This window comes from Neophocaena asiaeorientalis, unplaced genomic scaffold, assembly GCF_003031525.2.
Source record: "Neophocaena asiaeorientalis asiaeorientalis breed wild unplaced genomic scaffold, Neophocaena_asiaeorientalis_V1.1 scaffold54, whole genome shotgun sequence".
NCBI classification, from domain to species: Eukaryota; Metazoa; Chordata; class Mammalia; order Artiodactyla; family Phocoenidae; genus Neophocaena; species Neophocaena asiaeorientalis.
In genome coordinates, this window is record NW_020174938.1 from 4,289,150 (window position 1) to 4,314,412 (window position 25,263).

Here is a 25,263-nt window from a genome sequence, read left to right on the forward strand (position 1 = left end):
TGGCTATTTGGGGTCTGTTGTGTCTCCATACACATTTTAAGATTTTTTTGTTCTAGTTCTGTAAAAAAATGCCATTGGTAGTTTGAAATGGATTGCATTGAGTCTGTAGATTGCTTTGGGTCGAATAATCATTTTCACGATATTGATTCTTGCAATCTACGATCATGGTATATCTCTCCGTTTGTGTCATCTTTGATTACTTATATCAATGTCTTACAGTTTTCTGAATACAGGTGTTTTACCTCCTTAGGTAGGTTTATTCCTAGATATTTTTTGTTGTTGTTATTGTTGAAGTGGTGAATGGGATTGTGTCCTTAATTTCTCTTTCTGATCTTTTGTTGTTAGTGTATAGGAATGCAAGAGATTTCTGTGCATTAATTTTGTATCCTGCAACTTCACCAAATTCATTGATTAGCTGTATTAGTTTTCTTGTGGCATCTTTAGGATTCTCTATGTATGGTATCATGTCATCTGCAAACAGTGACAGGTTCACTTAAGCTTTTCCAATTTGAATTCCTTTTATTTCTTTTTCTTCTCTGATTGCTATGGCTAAGACTTCCAAAACTGTTGGGTAATAGTGGCGAGAATGGACATCCTTGTCTTGTTCCTGATCTTAGAGGAAATGCTTTCAGTTTTTCACCATTGAGAATGATGTTTGCTGTGGGTTTGTCGTATATGGCCTTTATTATGTTGAGGTAGGTTCCCTCTATGCCCACTTTCAGGAAAGTTTTTATCATAAACAGGTGTTGAATTTTGTTGAAAGCTTTTTCTGCATCTATTGAGATGATCATATGGTTTTTATGCTTCAATTTGTTAATATGAAGTATCACGTTGAATTGCATATATTGAAGATTCCTTGCATCCCTGGGATAAATCCCACTTGATCATGGTGTATGATCCTTTTAATGTGTTGTTGAATTCTGATTGCTAGTATTTTGTTGAGGATTTTTGCATCTATAATCATCAGTGATATTGGTCTGTAATTTTCTTTTTCTGTAGTATCTTTGTCTGGTTTTGGTATCAGGGTGATGGTGACCTCATAGAATGAGTTTGGGAATGTTCCTTCCTCTGCAGTTTTTTGGAAGGGTTTGAGAAGGATGGGTGTTAGCTCTTCTCTAAATGTTTGATATAATTCATCTATGAAGCCATCTGGTCCTGGACTTTGTTTGTTGGAAGATTTTTACTCACAGTTTCAATTTCCTTACTTGTGATTGGTCTGTTCATATTTTCTATTTCTTCCTGGTTCAGTCTTGGAAGGTTATACCTTTCTAAGAATGTGTCCATTTCTTCCAGGTTGTCCATTTTATTGGCATAGAGTTGCTTGTAGTAGTCTCTTAGGATGCTTTGTATTTCTGCAGTGTCGGTTGTGACTTCTCCTTTTTCATTTCTAATTTTATTGATTTGAGCCCTCTCCCTCTTTTTCTTGATGAGTCTGGTTAATGGTTTATCAATTTTGTTTATCTTCTCAAAGAACCAGCTTTTGGTTTTATTGATCTTTGCTATTGTTTTCTTTGTCTCTACTTCATTTATTTCTCCTCTGATCTTTATGATTTCTTTCCTTCTGCTAACTTCGGGTTTTGTTTGTTCTTCTTTCTCAGTTCCTTTAGGTGTAGGGTTAGATTGTTTATTTGATATTTTTATTGTTTCTTGAACTAGGATTGTATTGCTATAAACTTCCCTTTTAGAACTGCTTTTGCTGCATCCCGTAGCTTTTGAATCATCGTGTTTTTGTTGTAATTTGTTTCTCGTTATTTTTTGATTTCCTCTTTGATTTCTTCAGTGATCACTTGGTTATTTAGTAAGGTGTTGTTTAGCCTCCATGTGATTGTGTTTTTTACGTTTTTTTCCCTGTAATTGATTTCTAATCTCATAGTGTTGTGGTCAGAAAAGATACTTGATATGATTTCAGTCTCCTTAAATTTACTGAGGCTTGATTTGTGACCCAAGATGTGATGTAGTCTGGAGCATGTTCCATGTGCACTTGAGAAGAGAATGTAATCTGCTGTTTTTGGATAAAATGTCCTATAAATATCAATTAAATCTATCTGGTCTATTGTGTCATGTAAAGCTTATGTTTCCTTATTAATTTTCTGTTTGGATGATGTGTCCATTGGTGTAAGTGAGGTGTTAAAAGTCCCCCACTATTATTGTGTTACTGTCGATTTCCTCTTTTATAGCTGTTAGCATTTGCCTTATGTATTGACATGCTACTGTGTTGGGTGCATATATGTTTATAATTTTTATATCTTCCTCTTGTGTTGATCTCTTGATCATTATGTAGTGTCCTTCCTTGTTTCTTGTAACATTCTTAATTTTAAAGTGTATTTTATCTGATATGAGTATTGCTACTCCAGCTTTCTTTTGAGTTCCACTTGCATGGAATATCTTTTCCATCCCCTCACTTTCAGTCTGTATGTGTCCCTAGGTCAGAAGTGGGTCTCTTGTAGACAGCATATACATGGGTCTTGTTTTTGTATCCATTCAGCAAGCCTGTGTCTTTTGGTTGGAGCATTTAATCCATTCACGTTTAAGGTAATTATCGATATGCATGTTCCTATGACCATTTTCTTAATTGTTATGGGTTTGTTTTTGTAGGTCCTTTTCTTCTCTTGTGTTTTCCACTTAGAGAAGTTCTTTATCACTTGCTGTAGAGCTGGTTTGGTGGTGCTGAATTCTCTTAGCTTTTGCTTGTCTGTAAAGCGTTTGATTTCTCCATCGAATCTGAATGAGATCCTTGCTGGGTAGAATAATCTTGGTTGTAGGTTCTTCCCTTTCATCACTTTAAATATATCATGCCACTCCCTCTGGCTTGTAGAGCTTCTGCTGAGAAATGAGCTGTTAACCTTATGGGAGATCCCTTGTATATTATTTGTTGTTTTTCCCTTGTTGCTTTCAGTAATTTTTCTTTGTCTTTACTTTTGTCAAATTGATTGCTATGTGTCTCCGAGTGTTCCTCCTTGGGTTTATCTGGTATGGGGCTCTCTGCACTTCCTAGGCTTGCGTGGCTATTTCCTTTCCCATGTTAGGGAAGTTTTCCACTATAGTCTCTTCAAATATCTTCTCTGGTCCTTAAGTCCCGATGCGTACACTACTTTGTATGTGTCCTCCAAGAGTGGAGTCTCTGTTTCCCCAAGTCCTGTCGAAATCCTGCAGTCAAATCCCACTAGCCTTCAAAGTCTGATTCTCTAGGAGTTCCTCCTCCCGTTGCCGGACCCCCAGGTTGGGAAGCCTGACGTGGGGCCCAGAACCTTCATTCCAGTAGGTGGACTTCTGTGGACTTCTGTGGTCTAAGTGTTCTCCAGTCTGTGAGTCACCCACCAGCAGTTATGGGATTTGATTTTACTGTGATTGTGCCCCTCCTACCATCTCATTGTGGCTTCTCCTTTGTCTTTGGATGTGGGGTATCTTTTTTGGTGAGTTCCAGTGTCTTCCTGTCGATGACTGTTCAGCAGTTAGTTGTGGTTCTGGTGTTCTCGCAAGAGGGAGTGAGTGCTCGTCCTTCTACTCCGTCATCTTGAACCAATCTCCAATACCTTTTTATATTTAGCTCTAGGATGGAGAGTTTTCTAGAGCCAAAATATGCAAAGTGCAATCTTTGAAATTAATAATCAGGTAATTAATGTTTAAAATAAAATAATCATTTAAATTAATAATGGTGTGGCTTCTGGGCAGAACTGAGGTTTAAAAAGATAATTTCTAAAGTATCCTTCCATTCTGTTGCTTTTATGAGCACTGTGTTTTACTAAACATAAATTTTTTTTCTCACATATGCTTACTAGCACTGCACGTTTCCTCTTGAGGAATAAAGAGCTGCTTATTTTATTACCGGTTGAGCAAAAATCTCAGCATTTGCAAAGAAGTAAGAAATTATGTTAGTCTTTGTTATATCACATTTTCTGTATTTCTTTCCAACCAGGTGCCAAAAACAGAGAGAAAGAAAAGAAGGAAAAAAGAAACTGATTTAGTAAGTTGTAATCTATTTTTTTTATGTTACTAAAAAGTAATTTTTTAGACCACTAGTCTGAGCTGTATCGTAACAATATTTCTGTGGAAATATTTAAAGTATAAGTTTATCAGATGCCTAGGGGGTAATCATTTACGTCTTTACAAAAATTTAGAATGACAAATGTGTCTTGAATTCTTTGGCTTGACTTGTTATTAATGGTGGCTTCCTAAAATGGTAGAAAACTGAAATGTTTACTCATGAAAAGTACAAATATGAACCCTTTTCAGAAGTAGTGGTAGGGAAGGAGTTTTTTAAGGAGCTCTCCCTCCCTTCTGAGGAATATGAGGACTATTTAGGATTTTACAAATGTAAGTCCTAATTCAAGAGACATTCCCAAAGGCATTTGAGCATATTTTACCATTGTTCATGTTTTTATCTTTTGTATTATATGTCTCTATTGCATACTTTACCATAATCTCTGTAATTGCAAGGATGAGTTAAGCCCTAGAGGAGCTCATAATCTGCTAGTGAAGGCAGGCATTTAAAAAATTACTACTTTTAGATGTGATAAGTATTATAGTAGATAGTACAAAGTGCTGTGGAAATACAGAAAGAGAGAATGAAGGAATACTTTACAGAAGAAAAGATGTTTTTGCTAGTTCTTATCAAGTGAGTAGTAGTTTAGACAGGCAGTATCTAGCCAGAGGGAAAGAGTATGTCCAGAGACACATGAGTGAAAAACCTGACATGTTGAGCCAGTAGCTTTAATAGGCTCAAGTATTGCATGTTTATGTGGGGGTGGCTGGAAATGTAGGTAGAACTCTGGCCAGCCCTCTACCTCCAAAATGCATCTAATATCTGACCATTTCACACCACCTCCACTGCTATTACAGTAGTCCAGTAATACTATGTGTTGTCTCATAATTGATCTGCCTTCTTTATTCTTCTCCCCTTACAATTTTCTACATAATAGCCGTAATGAACATTTAAAAACAAAAATCAGGTCATGTTCCTCCTCTACTCAGAACTCTCTAGTGACTTCCAGTGTTACTCAGAGTAAAACTCAGAGTTCTTACCATGCCTACAAGACTCGACATGATCTTGACCTTGACCTCTCTAAGCTTCATTTCTTCCCACTCTCCCCCTGTTCCCTCTGCTTCAGTTGGATTTGCCTCCACCACCTTTTCCTCTTTCTTCCCAAGTTGTTTCCCCTGCTCGTCCTGTCTTCCTCCATTTCCCCTGAAAATGTTAAGCTTTAGGGCCTACAGAACCTGGATTCACCCCTGCCAATGGTAAATTCTAATCCTAGAATATTTATTGTTAACCTTATTAATAAATCAGGATTATAAATCATCCCCTATCACTTGTAAACCAAATTCTAAGGTTTTTTATATCATTGTTTGTCACTTTTCCACTGTGTGTGTTAGAAGCATGATCTGACTCTATTTTAGCATGATCTTACCTGTTAAAGAGTTTCTTCCTTTACATGGAAGGAAAAGGAATCCTTAAAGTAGGATATTTAAGCCCTTAGCCTGGCTTACTTTTGTTCACCAATGGAGAAACTTTAGACAACTTAATCTTTGAGTCTCAATGTCCTCATGTATATAATGGGAGTATATATTATATAAAATAGGAGTAAAATAGAATTACATAAAACAAGTGTAATGTCACCCACCACTGAGGATTTTTGAGATTGTGTATGAAGTAAAGCGTAGGGAAGGTGGAGGAGTAACAGGAAGGCACCTGTTATTTAACAGGTAGTGTTTAGGCCTTCTATACATTTTAAGCCTTATAAGAATAGTCTTTTTCATATCAAGAACAATACCTTGAGATAAAAATGAGTAAAGCATATGACACTAAAAAAAAAGAAAATTCATTAATTCAACTGCTATTATATTTCAGGGCCTGTGATAAGTGCAGGCCATAGAAAGAAATGTTAAGAAATATATCAATAAATGTTTATACTTAATAGTATTCAAATTAAAATGAAACAACAGTGATTTTCTACTTTGTCCACCTATGAGCAAAGTTAAATTAGTTACCTAGTTTGGAAAGATAAAGAAATATATAGATTTTTTTCAATACTGCAGATGAGGTTATTTGCATAACTTTCTTGGAGAGGGTACTTTAATAATGGTGTATTAAAAGCCTTAAAAATATTAAAAACAAAACCAAAAAACCTTTGACGCAGCAATTCCGCATACAGGAATTTATCCAGTGGATATATCAATTTGTTCACACTGACATGTACAGGATCTTTATTGAAGAGGAATTTGTAATAAATAAACGTTTTGAAAACAACCTAAATCAGTAAGGACATGGTTAAATAAATTAGATACATCTATATAATATAATACTGATTGGCATTAAAGTAAGAGAAACCATTCTTCAAGATGTTTTATTAATTAAAAAGAGCAAAGAGCCAAACACCATATAGAAAGCTACTATTCGTATATTTTTAAAAAACCAAAATACGTTTATAACTGTACACACACACACACACACACACACACACACACACACAATATCTGAAAGTATGCACAGGAAACTGGTATCAGTGATTATTTCTATAAGAGGAACTAAACAGTTGGAATTCAGAGGTGAAAGAAAGGTTTTCATTGTATTCTATTTTGTACCTTTCGATCCATTTAGAATAAAGTAATTTTTTAATGAAACTAACTTAATATTAAGAGTTCCAGTAGAGGAAAATAATGTGCATGTGTGTGATTCACAGTTTCATTAAATAGAAGGATATCTGTGTGATAAAATGTCAATATCTGGAAATATTTGAGACATCACAGAGCCAAGGTCATATTATAAAGCTGTGGGATGGATGAACTGTGAGTTAGATCTTTTTCATCTAGTTAGTTGGTTATTTGATTAAGACAAAAATGACTACTAATACTCCCCTAAATGTATGTATGTATGTGTAAATGTGTGTATATATGTATTTATTTATTTTAAAAAATTGAGATATAATTGACATATAACATTATACTACTTTCAGGTGTACAACATAATGATTCAGTATTTGAACTATACCATATAGTTACCAAAATGGTAACTGTACCATTTTATAATCCCACCTGAAATATCTGAGGGTTCCAGTCTCTCCACATCCTCACCAATAGTTAGTTTTGTCTAATAGTTATAGCTATTCTAGAGGGTATGAAGTGGTTTCCCATCATGGTTCTGATTTGCATTTCTCTGGTAACTAAGGATTTGAGCATCTTTTCATGTGCCTCTTGGCCATTTATACTTCTTTGATGAACTGGCTATTCAATATTTTGCCCATTTAAAAAACTGAGTTGTCTTCTTATTAATACAGTTCTTCCTGTATTCTAGGTAGAAGTCCTTTATCAGATAACGATTTGCAAATATTTTCTCTGAGTCTGTGGTTTATCTTTTTATTTTCTTAATGGTACTTTGAAGTAAAAGTTGTAAATTTTAGTGAAGTCCAGAACAATGGATTTTAATGTTACAGAATATGAAGAGTTGATTGGTGTGGTTTTAGATTCCATATTTCAATTAACCTTTAAGTTACCATTTGCAGAGTTTTAATATTGTGTCATTTTCTGAAAGGACAATTAAATTATTTTTCCATTTTCAAATTTCATATCTGTATGAAGCTGAATTTTCTTCATATTTTTCAAACTTAATTGCATACTGCCACCAGATTGCATACAGAAGTGGATATGAGAATCCAGTTGTCCTTTATTAAGCCAGACATCAAAGAGGTTTACAAAAATGTAAAACAGTACCCCTCTTGTCATTACTTCTTTTGTGTGTTTTGTTTATTTATTTATTTTTGCGGTACACAGGCCTCTCACTGTTGTGGCCTCTCCCATTGTGGAGCACAGGCTCCGGACGCGCAGGCTCAGCGGCCATGGCTCACGGGCCCAGCCGCTCTGCGGCATGTGGGATCCTCCCAGACCGGGGCGCGAACCCGCATCCCCTGCATTGGCAGGCAGACTCTCAACCGCTGCGCCACCAGGGAAGCCCTGTGTGTTTTAAAGATACAGTTGTTTTTCATTAAAATGTTACTTATGTTAACATGGAATATGTTTAATGATAATTTTAAGTGAATTGGATAGTTAAATTTTTTTTAGTTTTAATTTCTAACTCACATAAGTAGAAGTATCTTGAGATCATCAGTAATTTTCAGAAGTGTGAAAGATTCTTGAGATTAAAAATAAAAATTTGAGAACCGTTGCTTTTTTTTTTTTTGCGATACCTGGGCCTCTCACCACTGTGGCCTCTCCCGTTGTGGAGCACAAGCTCCGGACGTGCAGGCTCAGCGGCCATGGCTCACGGGCCCAGCAGCTCCGCGGCAAGTGGGATCTTCCCGGACCGGGGCACGAACCCGTGTCCCCTGCATCGGCAGGCAGACTCCCAACCACTGCGCCACCAGGGAAGCCCGCTAGAACCGCTGCTTTTAATTTAACATGCCAATTCAGAGTTGCATAAGACAGCTCTTAAATGTTTATAGCATTGTTTTCTGATTTTCATATAAGTTGGTTTTGTCTCTACTAGATTGTTCACTTTTTGAAAGCAGGGATCATATATTTTACCTTTATTTTATTTCTCAGATCATAATTCTCCTCCTGGAATAAGTACCCAATGAAGACAACAGGGAATTGAAGGATTTCCCATTGCCCGACATGTTAGGGCAGCATTTACTGTGTTGGCTTTAACATAGATAGCTATATTTTTTCCTTCAGGTAGAAGAGCACAATGGTCACATCTTTAAAGCCACCCAGTATAGCATCCCTACGTACTGTGAGTACTGTTCTTCTTTGATATGGATAATGGACCGAGCCTCTGTTTGCAAATGTAAGTATGAGAGTTCTTTGAGGAATTTTTTAACCACTTGATATTTGTGTTTCCATGAGTTTTCTTAAATCTTCTTTAACATTAAGGAGTAATTCACACTCCCTAATTCTTTAACTTCATTTCTCATTATAGTTCCCTTTACCTACTCTTTGTTGGCAAATAAGATATTTTGGTGTTCTTTGGTTACTGTTCTTGCAGCTCACTCCATCTGAAATGCTCTCAGATGTTAGTATGACATACTACTTCAGTTGATTTATGTCTCCACCCTCCTATCTAAAATGCCACCCTGTCCCCCAATTCTCTATCCCTTTACTCAGCTTTTCTAGTCTTTATAGTAGTTATCACCACCCAAGATGATGTTAAGTATTCATTTGTTTTCTTGTTTGTCTGTCCCACTAGAATGTGTTCTCTGTAAGGTCAGGAAACTTATCTGTCTCTTCTGTTTACCTAGAAGTATACAGAACAGTTCTGGCACATTGTAAGTTTTAGTAAATATTTATTGGGTAGATGGACCTGTAGATGGTTGGATGAATTAATGAACAAATTCTTAGATTATAACCAGAAAGGTACTTTTTTCTACTATAATTCTTTATCATAACCTTTAAATCCTAGAATGTGAGTGGAGATTTTTTGTGGGTCAGCTTGGTTCTGGCTTACAGAGGGTCTTTAGTGTCTACTCCTGTCATTCCATACATCTATCCTGGTGCTTTTAATAATTTTGTGAGTCTTTGTTTACTAGTGGGCCAGAACTGAATAAAAGAAATATTAGGAAGGGTTGTGTCCAGTATGACAACAAGGATGGAAATCATGTTCACCATAGTGAAATCAGCACTTGGATATTGCTGGATATGTTCACTTGTTCTATGGTTCAAAAGTGGTTTTCTTTTTGTTTTATTATCAGTAGTCTAAAAAAATTGCAGTGAAAGTGAAATTGGGAGTAGTTTGCCATGTACTTGACTGTTTAATGTTAGTCTGATTCCTGTAGGTTTGGTATGATTTTCTCTGTGATCTGAAACTGAAAATACAAAGAATCTGCTTCTTTTTTTTAATGACTTGGGAGGGTTTGGTTTGATTTCTTAACAGCATTAACTAACTTTTTTTGTGCTTATACTGGTGATTTCACCAGTACAATGGTATGGTCTCTTCTCCTTGATCTTGGCTTTGAAGACCCCTGAAGTCATGCTTTAGAAGCTCAAGAAGCATATTCAGGTGTTGATGTGCCGGAGCCAAAGCTGGTGTACCAAAATGATATAGGCCAAGTAGTTTCTCCGTATTCTCCTCTCAGCGTGCCCTTCGCACCTACTGCTGCCTAGCCACCCTTTTATCTCCTGCTCCGAGAAATTATTTCTGCTCTTAACTTCTTCCTTATCTCATATTCCCAATCACTACTGATATTCTTTATGTTCTGGTTCCTCAGAGCTCTATTCTGGATCTTCTAGGATAGTTAATAAGGCCTTTCTTATATCTTAGTATGCTACCAAATTTGTTTTGATTTTAGTAAAGGTCTTTGACAGTAATGCTTTTCTTACCCGTTGGAATGATTTTTAATAGGTATTTCTTTCATTTTAGCAGATCGTAGAACAAATTTAAGAGGGGAACATGAGCACTAGTTTGTGAATCAGACCACAGAGATACATATTCTGCTGGAATATGGTGGGGACAAGGGAGGAGGGGTGGGCAATCTTGAAAGAATAAAAAGCTTTTTCATTGACAGTGGTTAGAAATTTTAGGTATGTTTTTCAACTTCATTTTTCTGAATTGAATGAATTAAGACAACTTTTCATTCTAATACCATACAAAGTATATGTATGTGATACTATAGCAGTCTCAGCTTTAAAGGTAAAAATTTATGCTCAGAATAAAGCAGTAAACTTATTAAATTCTTGTCACTGATGTACAGACTTCTGAAAATGCTACATTCTTAACCTATTTTTCAGTATGCAAGTATGCTTGTCATAAGAGGTGCTGTCTGAAAACCACAGCCAAGTGCTCTAAAAAGGTAAGAAGTTATCATCTATGAGTAATAAATAACAGGTCTGTTGGTTTTTCGTGCCTTGTAGAAAGAAATCAAGGCCTCTGATGATTTTATAGAGTAGCAGTTTTCAAACTTTTTGGCCACAAATCACAGTAAGAAATACATTTTATATCGTAATCCAGCATACACATATAGAGGGATGTGTATATATAACTGAATCGATTTTCCTGGAACTATATTTACCTTTACTACATGGGAACTACTAAACTGATTTCACAACCAACAACTTATTAAAACACTTCTTTTAAAGGTTTCCTACTTCTTTAAACACTCATAAGTGTTTCTAGAAATTGTCTTGAAAGTGGTAGGCTACAGTTAAAGATTTTAACATGAACAGTAAAATTCACCAGATAGTTGGTGTTTTTACATATTTCTACTTGGATACACAGACAGATCTAAAAGATACTGAACATGTACTCTGCTACCTTTATGCTTCAGTGAAGCAACAATTTTGGAAATATTTCAGGCTTTTATTGGTGTATAATCACATTTTCTTATTTATTAGTCACATATAATTTTAACAATACTATGCAAATCTGAACTATAATAAAATGTGTGTGCATGTTTACAGCCCTTGTATATAGTTTGCATCTGTTCCAAATTAGTAGACAAACATGGCAAAGTACAAAGAGAAATTTGACAAAGGGCTTAAAATACAACGAAGGTGGGCCATCTGCTTCCAGCTAAGATGAAGTAGCTTCTGGCAGACTAATATTCATGCTGAGAACAGCTGAAAAAAGTCTGTTGGCTAGCATTAGAAAGCTGCCCAGGCAAATTGAATTTAGGGGCCTAGATCCTACAGAGAAGAGAATTACAGATTGGTGAATCTATATCTATGAGATGTTTCTCTCCTACTGGGAGTTTGTCAATTTTTGTTGTAGGGCAGGAAACCAAGATCCTGGGCAGAGGGCCACACTTAAGAGTCAGAGAGGCCATCAGTGCTCTTAGAAATCTGATAGAGTTATAGAGACAAAAGTTGGAGTTTGGGATTGCCAGGACTTGAGGGACCATGATCCAAACATATAGAGAAGTGAGCCTGAAACTCAGAGGTTTTTCCCTCAAGGCGTTTTCTGAATTCTTAAGCTGCACAGGGCAAGAGGCTAAGAAGCTAAACAGAAAAGCAAATTAAGAGTATTTTGCAGTCTCACAGTGTCAAAGAGAGAAAAATTAGACTTGGATGACCCACCTTTGAAAAAGGACCCTAGTCAATACTCTAGACTCTTCAGTGAGACCTGTGAAGAGGTATACCCCAGGAAGGAGGATGAAGCATTGATAACATTGATCAACTGAGTTTTATAAAAACTGCAAGGCAGTCCTTGATTGGATTAAGATGATCTCTTCCTTTTTCTAGCTACCCACCTACAGAGAATAGCATGAATTCTCTCTAAAGAGAGAGAACATTGTTGAGAGCCTTTACAATTTGTTCATATATGAAATTAGACATTAAGAAATGAGACTAAGAAATAAATAGACAATATCTGTAGACTCATAGATGACCCATTACTGAATTCAGACATGTACTTAAAAATTTTTTAATTAATATGTTTAGATGCTCGATAAAAAGATTTAAAATGGGGCTTCCCTGGTGGTGCAGTGGTTGAGAGTCCGCCTGCCGATGCAGGGGACACGGGTTCGTGCCCCAGTCCGGGAAGATCCCACATGCAGCGGAGCGGCTGGGCCCATGAGCCATGGCCGCTGAGCCTGCACATCCGGAGCCTGTGCTTCGCAATGGGAGAGGCCACAACAGTGAGAGGCCCGCGTACCGGAAAAAAAAAAAAAAAAAAGATTTAAAATGTCTTTTTTATCATAAAATTGAAATATATATATAAAAAAGAGCCAAATGGAAATTATAAAAATAAAAAATGCAATTGAAATTGTAAACTCAAAAGATAGGTTTAACAGTGTATTGGCCATAGGAGAAGAGAAGATTGGTGAGCTAAAAAATAGATAAGTAGAGACATCCAAGCATGGAGAGTAAAAAGAATGGGGAAATACAGAAATAAACATAGAGACATATGGGAAAGGATGGAAGTTTCTTAAATGTGTGCAGTTGGAGTCCAGGAAGAAAAGAGAACAAGGGAGAAGCAGCATTTTAAGAGCTAATGGTCAACACGTCAACCACTTTCAACCTAAAGTGGGATAAATGCAAAGAAAATCATACTAGATGAATAGTCCTCCAAATGGAAGAAAAGGAAAATTTCTTAAAAGCATTCAGAGGAGGGAAAAAAATAACCGCTGCTAAAGGAGCAGTGAAAAGACTGACAACGGACTTATCAGTAGAAATGATGGAAGCCAAAAAGACAGTGGTTTGGCATATTTTAAGTGTTTTAAGAAAATAAAGCTAACTCAGAATTCTGTACTTGGTGACAGTAGCCTTCCAAAGTGAAAATGACGTGAAAACACTCCAGACAAAAACTCAGAATTTGTCATCAGCAGACCTGCAATAAAAGAAATACTAAAGATCTCCAGGCAGAAGGAAAATGATCTCAGATAGAAACAGAAGTACAGGAAGGAGTGAAGAGCTATGGAAAGCGTAAATAATATGTGTAAATATAAATGAATATTGACTAAAAACAATAATAATGTCTTGTGGCTTAAAATATAAAGAGAATTAAATTATGTGACAACACCACCACCAGGGTGGTTGGGAAAATGAAATTAAACTATTGCAAGGTCCCTGGATTATCTGAGAAGTGGTGGCGCAGTGGTTAAGAATCTGCCTGCCAGTGCAGGGGACATGGGTTCCAGCCCTGGTCCAGGAAGACCCCACATGCCGCAGAGCAACTAAGCCTGTGTGCCACAACTACTGAGCCTGTGCTCTAGAGCCCACGAGCCACAACTACTGAGCCCGCGTGCCACAACTACTGAAGCCTGTGTGCCTAGAGCCCGTGGTCCTCAACAAGATAAGCCACTGCAATGAGAAGCCTGCGCACCACAAGGGAAGAGTAGCCCCCACTCGTCACAACTAGAGAAAGCCCGCGCACAGCAACGAAGACCCAACGCAGCCAAAAATAAATATATTTGACTTAAATATGTTATGAGTATTTGTTGTAGTCTTTAAAGTAGCCACTAAAAGAATAGCAAATGAATATAATAGCTAAAAAGCTAATAAAGGTGGGAAAACGGAAAAAGTACTTGATTAATCTAAGAGAAGATGAGAAATGAGAGAAACAGAATCATAAATCAGGTCAAAGAAAATAAATAGTGGATTGATAGATATAAGTCCAAATATATTGGTGATTACATTAAATGTTAATAGACCAAATACTTCCAATTAAAAGACTAGGATAGGGACTTCCCTGGTGGTCCAGTGGTAAAGAATCCGCCTTCCAATGCAGGGGACACAGGTTCGATCCCTGGTCAGGGAGCTAAGTTCCCACATGCTGCAGGGCAACTAAGCCCACACGTCACAACTAGAGAGAGAAAACCCACACACCACAACTAGAGAGAAACCCAAGCTCCGCAACGAAGAGACCGCATGCTGAGCCCCCATGCCTCAATGACCTGATGCAGCCAAAAAATATATATATTAAAAACAAAAAGAGACTAGGATAGGGACTTCCCTGGATGTCCAGTGGGTAACACTCTGTGCTCCCAATGCAGGGGGCCTGGGTTCGATCCCTGGTCAGGGAACTAGATCCCACATGCATGCCGCAGCTAAGAAGTCCGCATGCCACAACTAAGAAGCCCACATGCCGCAACTAAGAGTCCGTATGCCACAACTAAGAAGTCTGCATGGCGCAACTAAAGATCCCGCATTCTGCAACAAAGATCCCATGTGCTGCAACTAAGACCTGGCGCAGCCAGAATAAATAAATAATTTTTTAAAAGACTACGATAAAACCAACTGAAAAATCTCAATGATATGCTATTTACAAGAAACATACTTAAATATGTTTTAAAAAAATACAGAAGGTTGAAAGCAAAAGGATAGATAGATATAGCATGCAGAGACTAACCAATAGAAAAGTGGTGTAGCTGTAATAATACTAAAATGTACTTTAGGACGACAAACATTACTTCAGGTAAAGGTGTTTCATAATGATGAAATGGTCAAGCCATTAGGGAGCTATAAAAATTCTAACTTTAGAAGAGTCTGTTACTATAGCTTCAATACCTGGAAGACAAAAATTCAGTAAGGATGCAACTGATTTAAAAAACACACTTAAAAATCTTATCTACTTGGGGCTTCCCTGGTGGCGCAGTGGTTGAGACTCCACCTCCCGTTGCAGGGGACACGAGTGCGTGCCCCGGTCTGGGAAGATCCCACATGCCGCGGAGCGGCTGGGCCCGTGAGCCATGGCCTCTGAGCCTGCGCGTCCGGAGCCTGTGCTCCGCAATGGGAGAGCCCACAACAGTGAGAGGCCCGCGTACTGCAAAAAAAAAAAAACAAAAAAATCTTATCTACTTGATGTGTGTTGAACCCTGCATCTTACAACTGCCTGAATACACAGTCTTTTCAACTGCACATGGAACATTTGACAAAATTGATCATATGTTGGGCCATTAAACAAGTCCCTACAGATTTCAGAGGATTGAATATTTTGAGAGTATATTCTTTGACCAGAATAAAATTAAGCTATAAATCAACATAAAGATAAGTAGACAATCCTCAAATGAAAATGGAAAAATATTTTGAATGAAGTGATGAGGAAAGTATGACACAACGAAAGTGTGGGTATAGCTAAATTTGTGATTAGAGGAATATTTATAGCTTTAAGTATATATTAATATACATTAATAATATATTAATGTACAATACATTATAATACACATTAGAAAGGATACAAGGATAGAAATTATATAAACTTCTATCTGTCGAAGGTAGGAAAAGAAAACCCAGCAGATTAAACCCAAAGGCAATAGAAAGAAGATAATAAAGTTAAATAAATGAAATGAAAAACATTTATACAAAAGATAAAAAGCTACAAAGCTAAATTTTAGTTCTTTGAAAAGACAATGCATAAACTCTTAGCAAGAGTGATCAATAAAGAGAATTTTTAAAAAACCAAATCATTCACAAGAAGAAAAACATACACCGCAGATACTGCAAACATTAAAAGGAAAATAAAAGGCTATTATGGACACCTTGATGCTAATAAATTTGACATTTTAGATTAATTGGGCAAATTCCCACAAAAACACAACTAAGTTAAACTAAGTCAAGGAAAAATAGAAAATCTAAAGAGTTATATCTATTAAAATAGAATCTGTAGTTGAAAAAGCTTCTCACAAAGACATCTTCAGGCCCAGATGGTTTTGCCGTTGAATATTTCCCAGTGTTTAAGGAAGAAACAACACCAGTCTTTTACAGACTCTGCCAGAGAATGGTAAAGAGTAAATACTTCAGTACTTTTTTCCCAAATTGACGAATGAAGATAGTGAAACCTTGAAGTCAATCATGAAAAGGATAAAGGAAAATTTCAGTTCAGGCTGTATCATAAGCTTAGATGTAAAAGCCTTAACCAAAATGTTAGTACATTGAATCTGTGCTAATGACAGATGAAAAAAAAAGACTTCATGATAAAGTTGGGTTTTTTTTGCGGTACGCGGGCCTCTCACTGTTGTGGCCTCTCCCGTTGCGGAGCACAGGCTCTGGATGCGCAGGCTCAGCAGCCATGGCTCATGGGCTCAGCCACTCCGCGGCATGTGGGATCTTCCCGGACCGGGGCATGAACCCGTGTCCCCTGCATCGGCAGGCGGACTCTCAACCACTGCGCCACCAGGGAAGCCCGATAAAGTTGGTTTTTAATCCATAAATGCAAAGTTGGTTTATGGAAAAAATCAGTTTTTTTGAAAAAATCATTCAAAAATCAGTTGATGTAATTCACCATATTGAACTAATAAAGAAAAAAATATGGTCATCTCAATAAATACAAAAAAAGTTTTAGATAAATTTCAAAAAACACTCACTATTCAAAGAAAAAAAAATCAACCACAGAGTGGAAGAAGATATTTGCAGCTTGGATCTACAATATCTAAAAAGCATCTACAAGTCAGTAAGAAAGAGATGGTCAACTCTGTGGAAAAATGAGCGCATAATTTAAGCAAGCACCTCACAAGAGAGGATTTCCAAATGACCAATAAACATATGAAAAGGTGACCAACTTCACTAATCATCAGGGAAATGCAAATTGCAATCATAGTGAGGTATATACCCACTAGAATAGCTAAAATGAAAAACATCTTAACGAGAATATAAAGCAATTGGAACTTTCATACATTACTGGTAGGAGTTTGAGTTAACCTAACAGCTCTTGAAATTATTTGGCAGTACCTATCAAACCTGAACATAAGCATTTCTCATGACTTAGCAGTGCCACTCTAAGATATATACCCAACATATATACATAGATATCTGTGCCAAAAGACAAAAGAACATTTATATCAGCACTATTTGAAATATCCCCAAACTGAAAGAAACCTGAATGTCCATCAACAGTAGAATGAGTAAATAAATTGTGGTATATTTGTATAATGGAATGCAATATGGCAGTGAGGTTAAACTGTTGGTACTCACAAACATAATGTTGAGTGAAAGAAGCCAGAAACAAGAATACATACTGTATTATTCAAAAATAAATAAAGTTCAAGAATAAATGAAACTTAACTCATGGAATGCATATTATATGTTACCATTAATGTAATGTTCAAAAGCAGTTAAGACTAATTTGTAGTGATAGAAATACAGATACTGGTTATTTGTGAAAGGTGAAATGCATAGTAGTTGGGAGGGTCTTGAGAGGGAGATAACTGCTGGTTATATTCTATTTCTTGATTTGGGTTCTGGTAAGAAGTGTGCATTCATTTTTTCTAAGTCTGTCAAGCTGTACACTTAATGATTTATATACTTTTTAATATATGTGTCATATTTCAATAAAACTTTATTTAAAATATACAAGGAAATTACTTCAGACAGAAAATAATTAAAGACACCCTGCCACCCCTTCCCGCAGAAGAAAAAAAGAAAATAACTAAAAACATATATTGATTTTACAATAAGAACTCAGAGTTCACTTTTTCTCAGTTGAGAATAGTAAAATTAATTTTTCCCTTAATTTCAAGAAATAGAAATTTTTAGCATGTTTGCTTTAGATTAGTTGGTTTCAAATAAAACTATTTTGAAGTTTTTGTTTAATACCTTCAAGAATTTTTTTTTGCTTTCACAGGTCTTACTATTAACATTCCCAGTGCCCTAGGGATAGCCATAACATTTAAATAAATAGATTATACATGTGCATGTGTGTGTCATAGTAATAGGAAGAAGATTGGCTAAAGTTATTTTGTTTTAATTATTGCAGCAAACATTATTTTATTTCTTTTAACAATTTATTAGGCATTTGCCATATACCAGATACTGTGCTTTGTATGTTCACCTGTAACTTAATTTTTACAATAACCCTCTGAGATAGAAAGGTGATATTCCTATTCCCAGCTATAATCTAGTTGCAAATATGAAATAACCTAATTCATATAGTGACAATGTATGCCTCTGCCTTTAGCTATGACATCAATAGTCAGTTAAACTTCCCTTAAGTTTACATAAACACCGAAGCGTTCTTATGCTTCAGAAATTATTGACAACTAATTAATTTTAAATCAACAGATTTTCAAATGGTACTTGGTGAATGTTTAACATACAAAGTCTATCCCCTTTCTCCTTTGCCCACATCCCATCTTTACATGAAGAGATTTTTTTTAATAGAAAGGGAAACAGTAATCTGTTGCCACTGCCTCCATTCTGCCCCATTATTTGGCAGGGGTCAGGAGGATTCCTAGTGGAAGAAGATTGAAACTAACAGCTCATATATTTATACTCTCAGCATTTATCATAATTCCCTTTCCTCCCAGCTTTCATAACTATGCTTGTAAAACTTGAGGAAAATAAAAAGTAGTTACTCTTAAAGAATTGGATAAACATATTTAACAATGTTTGAATGTATTTGGAAACAAAAATTATTTTCCATTTAGTATGATCCAGAGCTATCATCTCGACAGTTTGGGGTTGAATTATCCCGTTTGACCAGTGAAGACCGAACTGTTCCTTTGGTGGTGGAAAAACTCATAAACTACATTGAAATGCATGGATTATACACAGAAGGTATTTACCGAAAGTCTGGTTCAACTAATAAAATCAAGGAGCTTCGACAAGGTCTAGATACAGGTAAGATAGTGCCCTCTAAATCAAGACCAAATAATTTTATTTAAATAGGTCATCTTGCGCTCTTAGTTTTCATTACATGTTGATCATTTTCTTGCAGCCAGAGTGCAGTCTTTTCTGTGGTGCTTGTTTTATCATTTGTAGCTTTCAAAAGAGTCTTTGTTTTTATGTGGTCAATTCAGCAAACATACATTGCATATCATTTGTACAGGCATTATTAGGTACTTCAGACAGATCTCATTTAATCTTTTTTTAACAGTCTGGTAAGATCATGTCTTTAATTTACAAAGAAGAAAATTTAGGTTCAGGGAGATTGAATAATGAGCTGTTGATGAGATGCAGGGCACTGTGCTGATGTTTTTGTATTAATTTTCACAACAGATCTTTGTACTAATCTTCCCAAACAGTGTTTATTATCCCTGTTTACAGATGAAGAAACTGAGGCTTACAGAGGATCTTGCCCAAAGACTCACCACCAATAAGTGACAAAGCTGGCATTTAACCCATAATCTAAATTATTGCCTGTTAGTCTCTGTTATTCTGATTCCAAGTGGTGCTCTTTCTGATGCATATTCTTGCCTTCCTACATTGATGACATAGTTATTTAAATGGATAAGTAGTGAACTGAACATGTATCTGTGTAGAGCTCTAGCCTCAGTCCTGGAATGTATGCAGAAGTTTGACTTTGGCTTTATGTTCAACTTCTACTCTTCACCACTATTAGAAAGGAATAGATTTTTTTTTTTTTTTGTCACACTGCACGGCTTGTGGGATCTTAGTTCCCCGTCCAGGGATTGAGCCTGGGCCCTCGGCAGTGAAAGCACGGAGTTCTAACCACTGGACCACCAGGGAATTCCCAGGAATAGATCTTTTTGAATCACATATAGGTGCAAAGTTTGTCCTTGTGTCACCAAGAATCTACGCACAGGCATCATTCATCCTATATCATCGCAATCATCTCATGTATAACCCTGGGGAGTTTATAAGTGAAGCAGAGTAAAGATTTTCTTTATATTTCCTAAGCTTAATTATCACTGTCATTTCATCTCTGAGAATGACTTAAAATCAGTTTGACTTTTAGAAACTGTCCTTTGGGCCTTTTTTATGTTTGTCATCTGAAGCATCACTACTAGAAGTATCGTTCATAGACCAATCCACAAGAGAAGTACAGAAATTGAGAAAAAGCATTTAGAAACATTTATAGCAATTTAACAGTGCCTTGACATGAAAACTTGTGATCTTATTTTACACATCTGTCAGTCCGCAACATTTGAAAAACAACCAACAAACAAGAACTGTTCCTTTACCACAGTAGGAGCACTGTTCCAAAGCATGGAATTAGATTGTAGAAGATAGTCTGATTAAGAACATGAAGGCATTTTTCCGTCATGGTAGTTTCTAAAGTGAATTATTTGACTCTCTGCATGTTTTGGCTTTCTTATCTAACTCCTGTCTCTGAATAGATGCTGAGAATGTAAACCTAGATGACTATAACATACACGTCATTGCAAGTGTATTCAAACAATGGCTTCGTGATTTGCCCAATCCACTCATGACCTTTGAACTCTATGAGGAATTTCTTCGAGCTATGGGTAAGCACAGGCTTCCTGGGTTCAGGGAAGGCCTGCACTTGGGAAAGGAATGCCATCTTCATATTAGATTATTTAGCCATCCTCTCAGTTGGTTTAGTTCATATAGATCCAAAAGTGATACAGTCAGTACAAAACTGCCAGTGAACTCTCACCTATTCAAATGTTAACCTTTTTAGAAACTCATTAAAAGGTCAGTGTCCTAAAAACTTTCTGAGCAGGTCACCTAGTTGCTTCTTACAAAGAGATTGAAAGACTAAGGTTATAAACAAATTTAAAAATTAAATAGGAGATTTATATTCATTTAAATTGTGAATCTAGGCAAGAACTCAGTGTAAAGTTGGCTATCTATTTTAAGCCATGACTAACATGTTGGTTTAGTTTTTCGGTGCTACAGATGTGTAGGATATTGATTAAGGCCTACCTACAAGTGTTTAGGCCCTGAGGCCTGACTCCTCAATTCCCATAAGACTGATTTATAACTTATCTAACAGTTGATTAATTTTAATGGGGAATTGGTTTGCCACAAAATGCCTGAAAAACTAGGGCATCTCTTGCCCCTTGCTATAATCAAAAATTACTGGGCTATAGATTAAAACTCATGAGACTGCTTAGAGAGTATAGAACTCAAGCAAAGGGAGATTATTGGTAACTGTGAGTTGTTCTTCTGCTATACAGGTATAGCTAAAACTCCTAAAAATCAACCCTAGAGCCAGTCTCCCTTGCTACCTAGTGTCTGTCCAGAAGGAATATGTAGTGTATAAGAGAGGATATTCATTCTTATTTGCTGCTCTTACTGCTTTCAGGCCTTCAGGAGAGGAAGGAGACAATCCGTGGTGTATACTCTGTGATTGACCAGCTCTCCCGAACTCATCTCAATACACTGGAACGCCTCATCTTTCACCTAGTCAGGTAACTTCAAGAAACAAAGGAACACGTAACAGTTTCTCTTGGATTCTTTTAAATAAATGAAGAGCTCCTTCGTATGAAAAACTGACAGATCTTTTTTTTTCCTGTTGATAAAGTCAATGCCTCAAACAGGTGGTTATGATTCCTTGGAGCAGAAATCCTCAGCTGAGTTAGATTGCATGGCAGGTGCTTCTCTGCCCTGTTTGAGCCATGTAACACCTCAGTCTCATGGTGGCACTATGTAGCCTAGCCTGTACCCAACTCCGGAGCTAGAAAGGCTGTTTGTCTTTTGACATAACCTAATTCATAGGAGGAGGGTTCAGACGGAGCTCAGGAATTGACTGACAAAAGACAATTCAGGGGTAGTCTCTCTTCTTCTGATTGTAAATATTAGCAATAGTTGGGAAGAAAGCCACCTTTTTCTTTGGATAAATATCTTATATGACTGTTTGAAAATGCCTTAAAGTGTCTACATTCTGTAGACATGTATCATCTAGTAACGGTGACCTGGGGCAGTGAGTCACAAATTTTTCCTTGATCAGCTATCTGCTTGCCTGAATTGCTTCAAGGAACAGAGTAAAAGTACACTTTCCAGAGGCAAAGGAACAGATTTGGGAAAAGTCTACAGTATCTTCCTTCAACTGATAGGAACATCTTTCCAGTAGTATGCAGTTGATGTCATTGATCTTCTTTCTCTCATCTCTTCTGCCTACCTCCCTGCAATTTTCCTTTTTCATCCTAGTTTCACTTGGTTTTTTTGTTTCTTAGGATTGCTCTACAGGAAGACACTAATCGAATGTCTGCTAATGCTTTGGCCATTGTATTTGCACCCTGCATTCTCCGCTGCCCTGACACCATCGACCCACTACAAAGTGTGCAGGACATCAGTAAGACTACCACGTAAGGCCAGTCACCATCACCTCTGCAAGACCCCAGGGACTTCTGAGTCAGTGTAGTCACTTTATCCAGATATCAAACATAGTGAATGATTTCTTTTTTTTTCCTTTTTCTTTTTTTGACCATGCTGCATGTCTTGCAGGGATCTTAGTTCCCCGACCAGGGATCGAACCCGGGCCCCCTGCAGTGGAAGTGCAGAGTCCTAACCACTGGACCACCAGGGAATTCCCCTAGCACATGATTTTTTTTTTTTTAAGTTCATATGTTTTTAATAAGATTGCTAGGTGCCACTGGACTTTTTTATGCTGAAGATGAAAAATTCCTTTAGGTTCTATTCACCTAAGCATCATTTGTTTTGAAGGGCCTTATTTTTTAAATTTGGCTTTTCTTTAGGAATGATTATAGTTTCCAAATGTATTTTTAAAATACCATTTTACCAAGTTACATATACTTTGTTTTCCTGTAACCTAGTCGATAACTGTAGTCTTATGGCTCCGAATCCCTTTGGTCTTAATACTTCAATATTCCTGTATTTCACCTTGCCCTTTTTTCATGGACCTCTGATTTCTTTCTAGAGTGGTGATTCTTAACCTTTTCTGCAAAAGGAGCTTTCCCCCAAAAAGCCTAGTGTTTGTGTCCCATTCCCAGAGAGTGATTTAATTGGTCGGGGGTGTGGCCTAGGCATTGGGACTTACAGCTGCTCCTCAGATGGATACTAAAGTGCAGCCAAAGTTGTGAACCACCATTATAAACCCTGTCTCTGAGCTCATAAAATAAGGGATGTTGATTTTTCTTTTATCCTCCAACTATCTACCACACTTAGCTGAAAAATAGTCTGTGGGTGCTATAATTTGTTTGATTGACTTCAGCACTTAACATTTCTCTTTTCCTTTTTCAGCTGTGTGGAGCTGATTGTTGTGGAACAAATGAATAAATATAAGGCTCGTCTCAAAGACATCAGTAGCCTGGAATTTGCTGAGAATAAGGCAAAGACCAGGCTGTCACTGATTCGTAGATCAATGGTAAGATGCAGGACATGGAATCACAGGGGGAAATGGGAGCCTTCCTCAGATTTTAAGTACACATTATGATATGTAGAGAGAGATTATTCTCCGAATCTTTTTCACATGGAACAAGTGAAAAAAAAAAAAAGTCACCTTATCTCAGGGTACTATGTATGCCTCATGTTTGTTCTTTGAGCTGTCTTTAGTTATATACACAGAATACAGTTAACTATGTAGAATTTTTAAAATCAAGTATTTGGGTAAAATGTTGGTGGTTTAATAATTTGCCCTGTTTTCTTTTCCTGTCCTTTCTATGAAAACGTAACCCACCCTAACTTTTGAGTCTACTTTCTTCCACCGTCTGTTCCCAACCTCAACCATGTCACTTTTGGTGGTCCTGCCAATAGTTCTGGGATGTAGAGAACTTACTCACTTGCAAGAATGTGAGTCATAGGATATAGAACTCCACTATGAGTCTACTATTATCAAATAAAGATTTCTTTGAGGGTTTATTGCTAGGTTTTGAAAAAAGCCTTACAAAAATGATAATTTATTTCTTCCACTTGCCCGTTTGTCTGTTTAATATCTTCCTTTGTAACTGGTGACCTATATATAAACAACTCCATTTCACACTGACCAATAATCAGTAGGGTCTAGATAACTGGAAACCTATTGTTGCATTAAAGTTTAATTATTGCCCATTTACTACCCTTCCCCTGAATTGTAAAACAAAACTGTATTGGTGAACACCCAATCAGATCCCCAGTAAATCTCTAAAGAGAAACAGGCTTCCCCATCATTGTGCCCATGTTTTTGCAGAGGCCCAGCAATACTTCCTCTATACTTGGTAGTTTATACTCAGGTTAGCATTAAAGTAACTCCATTTCTTCCTTTACTATTAAACTGCCTGGCACAGGACAAGCGCACAACAAATGTCTGTAGATTAAGTTAATGAAGGGTGTTCTCTAAAAACAAACATAAACACAGAATTTCTCCAGTCAGTAAAGGTATTAAATAAAGCTCATCACAGAACACGTTCTGAATCTTTTCTCCAGGAAATGAAAACAGAAACCCCATTTAAAGGTGAAACCCTGGGCTTCCCTGGTGGCGCAGTGGTTGAGAGTCCGCCTGCCGATGCAGGGGACACGATGTTCCTGCCCCGGTCCTCCGCGGCTGGGCGCATGAGCCATGGCCACTGGGCCTGCGCGTCCGGAGCCTGTGCTCTGCAACGGAATAGGCCACAACAGTGAGAGGCCCACGTATCGCAAAAAAAAAAAACAAACCCTTTCTGTAGTACGAATTTTTATGAACTCATTTCTGAGAGGCCCAAGTTAGCAGTGCCCATCCAGGGAAGACAGGAAGAGACCTTTTACTATAAGGCTACTTTTCAAAGCAGGTAGACAAGCTGTGCTTTTTTGCTGATGCTGCAGAAGACAGATATATTCATTCCATTGAAAGATTAAACCTCTTTAATGGGGCAATGACATGTACATTCTAACCTTCTGCTTTCCTTTTCATGTCCTTCCTAATCCAGAAACCTGTACTAATTGCAGTTAGATTTATGAGCATTACCCGCAATTCAGTCTCGGTATGTATTAATATTGCAATGTGTCACAGCCACTTTACATTATTGTCTCTCATCCATCCAGGAGTTGTTCTGCTCTGTCTATCATCCATGCCTGTCCACCCTCCATGTGCAGCCCCAATTCAGGTCCCACTTCCTGATCAGCCTTCACTTGCTTTTCTCTTACTCTCTCTCTTTAGAACCTTTATTTTCTTTCCTCTGTGTCATGCAGTTGAACAATGTCCATTTATAATATACTGGTTTTTCCTCTTTGTCAAATAAGCCTCTTTGTGGATTTCTTCTTTGGTTGGATCATTGAAAGGTG

The 25,263-nt window shown here is 37.1% G+C and overlaps 1 protein-coding gene and 1 non-coding gene across 8 annotated transcripts in view; one reads left to right on the forward strand and one right to left on the reverse strand.

Annotated features, from left to right (window-relative positions):
• The window catches only part of MYO9A (myosin IXA), a 266,751-nt gene that overhangs the window by 211,992 nt on the left and 29,496 nt on the right, over nt 1-25,263 (forward strand). For all 7 annotated transcript variants that reach the window (XM_024761731.1, XM_024761733.1, XM_024761735.1 and 4 more), the window contains 8 exons: nt 3,917-3,964; nt 8,668-8,779; nt 10,717-10,778; nt 18,786-18,978; nt 20,439-20,567; nt 21,371-21,476; nt 22,242-22,373; nt 23,269-23,392. In XM_024761731.1, the coding sequence (XP_024617499.1) occupies nt 3,917-3,964; nt 8,668-8,779; nt 10,717-10,778; nt 18,786-18,978; nt 20,439-20,567; nt 21,371-21,476; nt 22,242-22,373; nt 23,269-23,392 (906 nt within the window). The remainder of the gene's footprint in view (nt 1-3,916; nt 3,965-8,667; nt 8,780-10,716; nt 10,779-18,785; nt 18,979-20,438; nt 20,568-21,370; nt 21,477-22,241; nt 22,374-23,268; nt 23,393-25,263) is intronic.
• Nucleotides 22,522-22,594, reverse strand: TRNAG-UCC (transfer RNA glycine (anticodon UCC)). Its single transcript has one exon. It is a non-coding gene; the product is annotated as a tRNA-Gly (tRNA).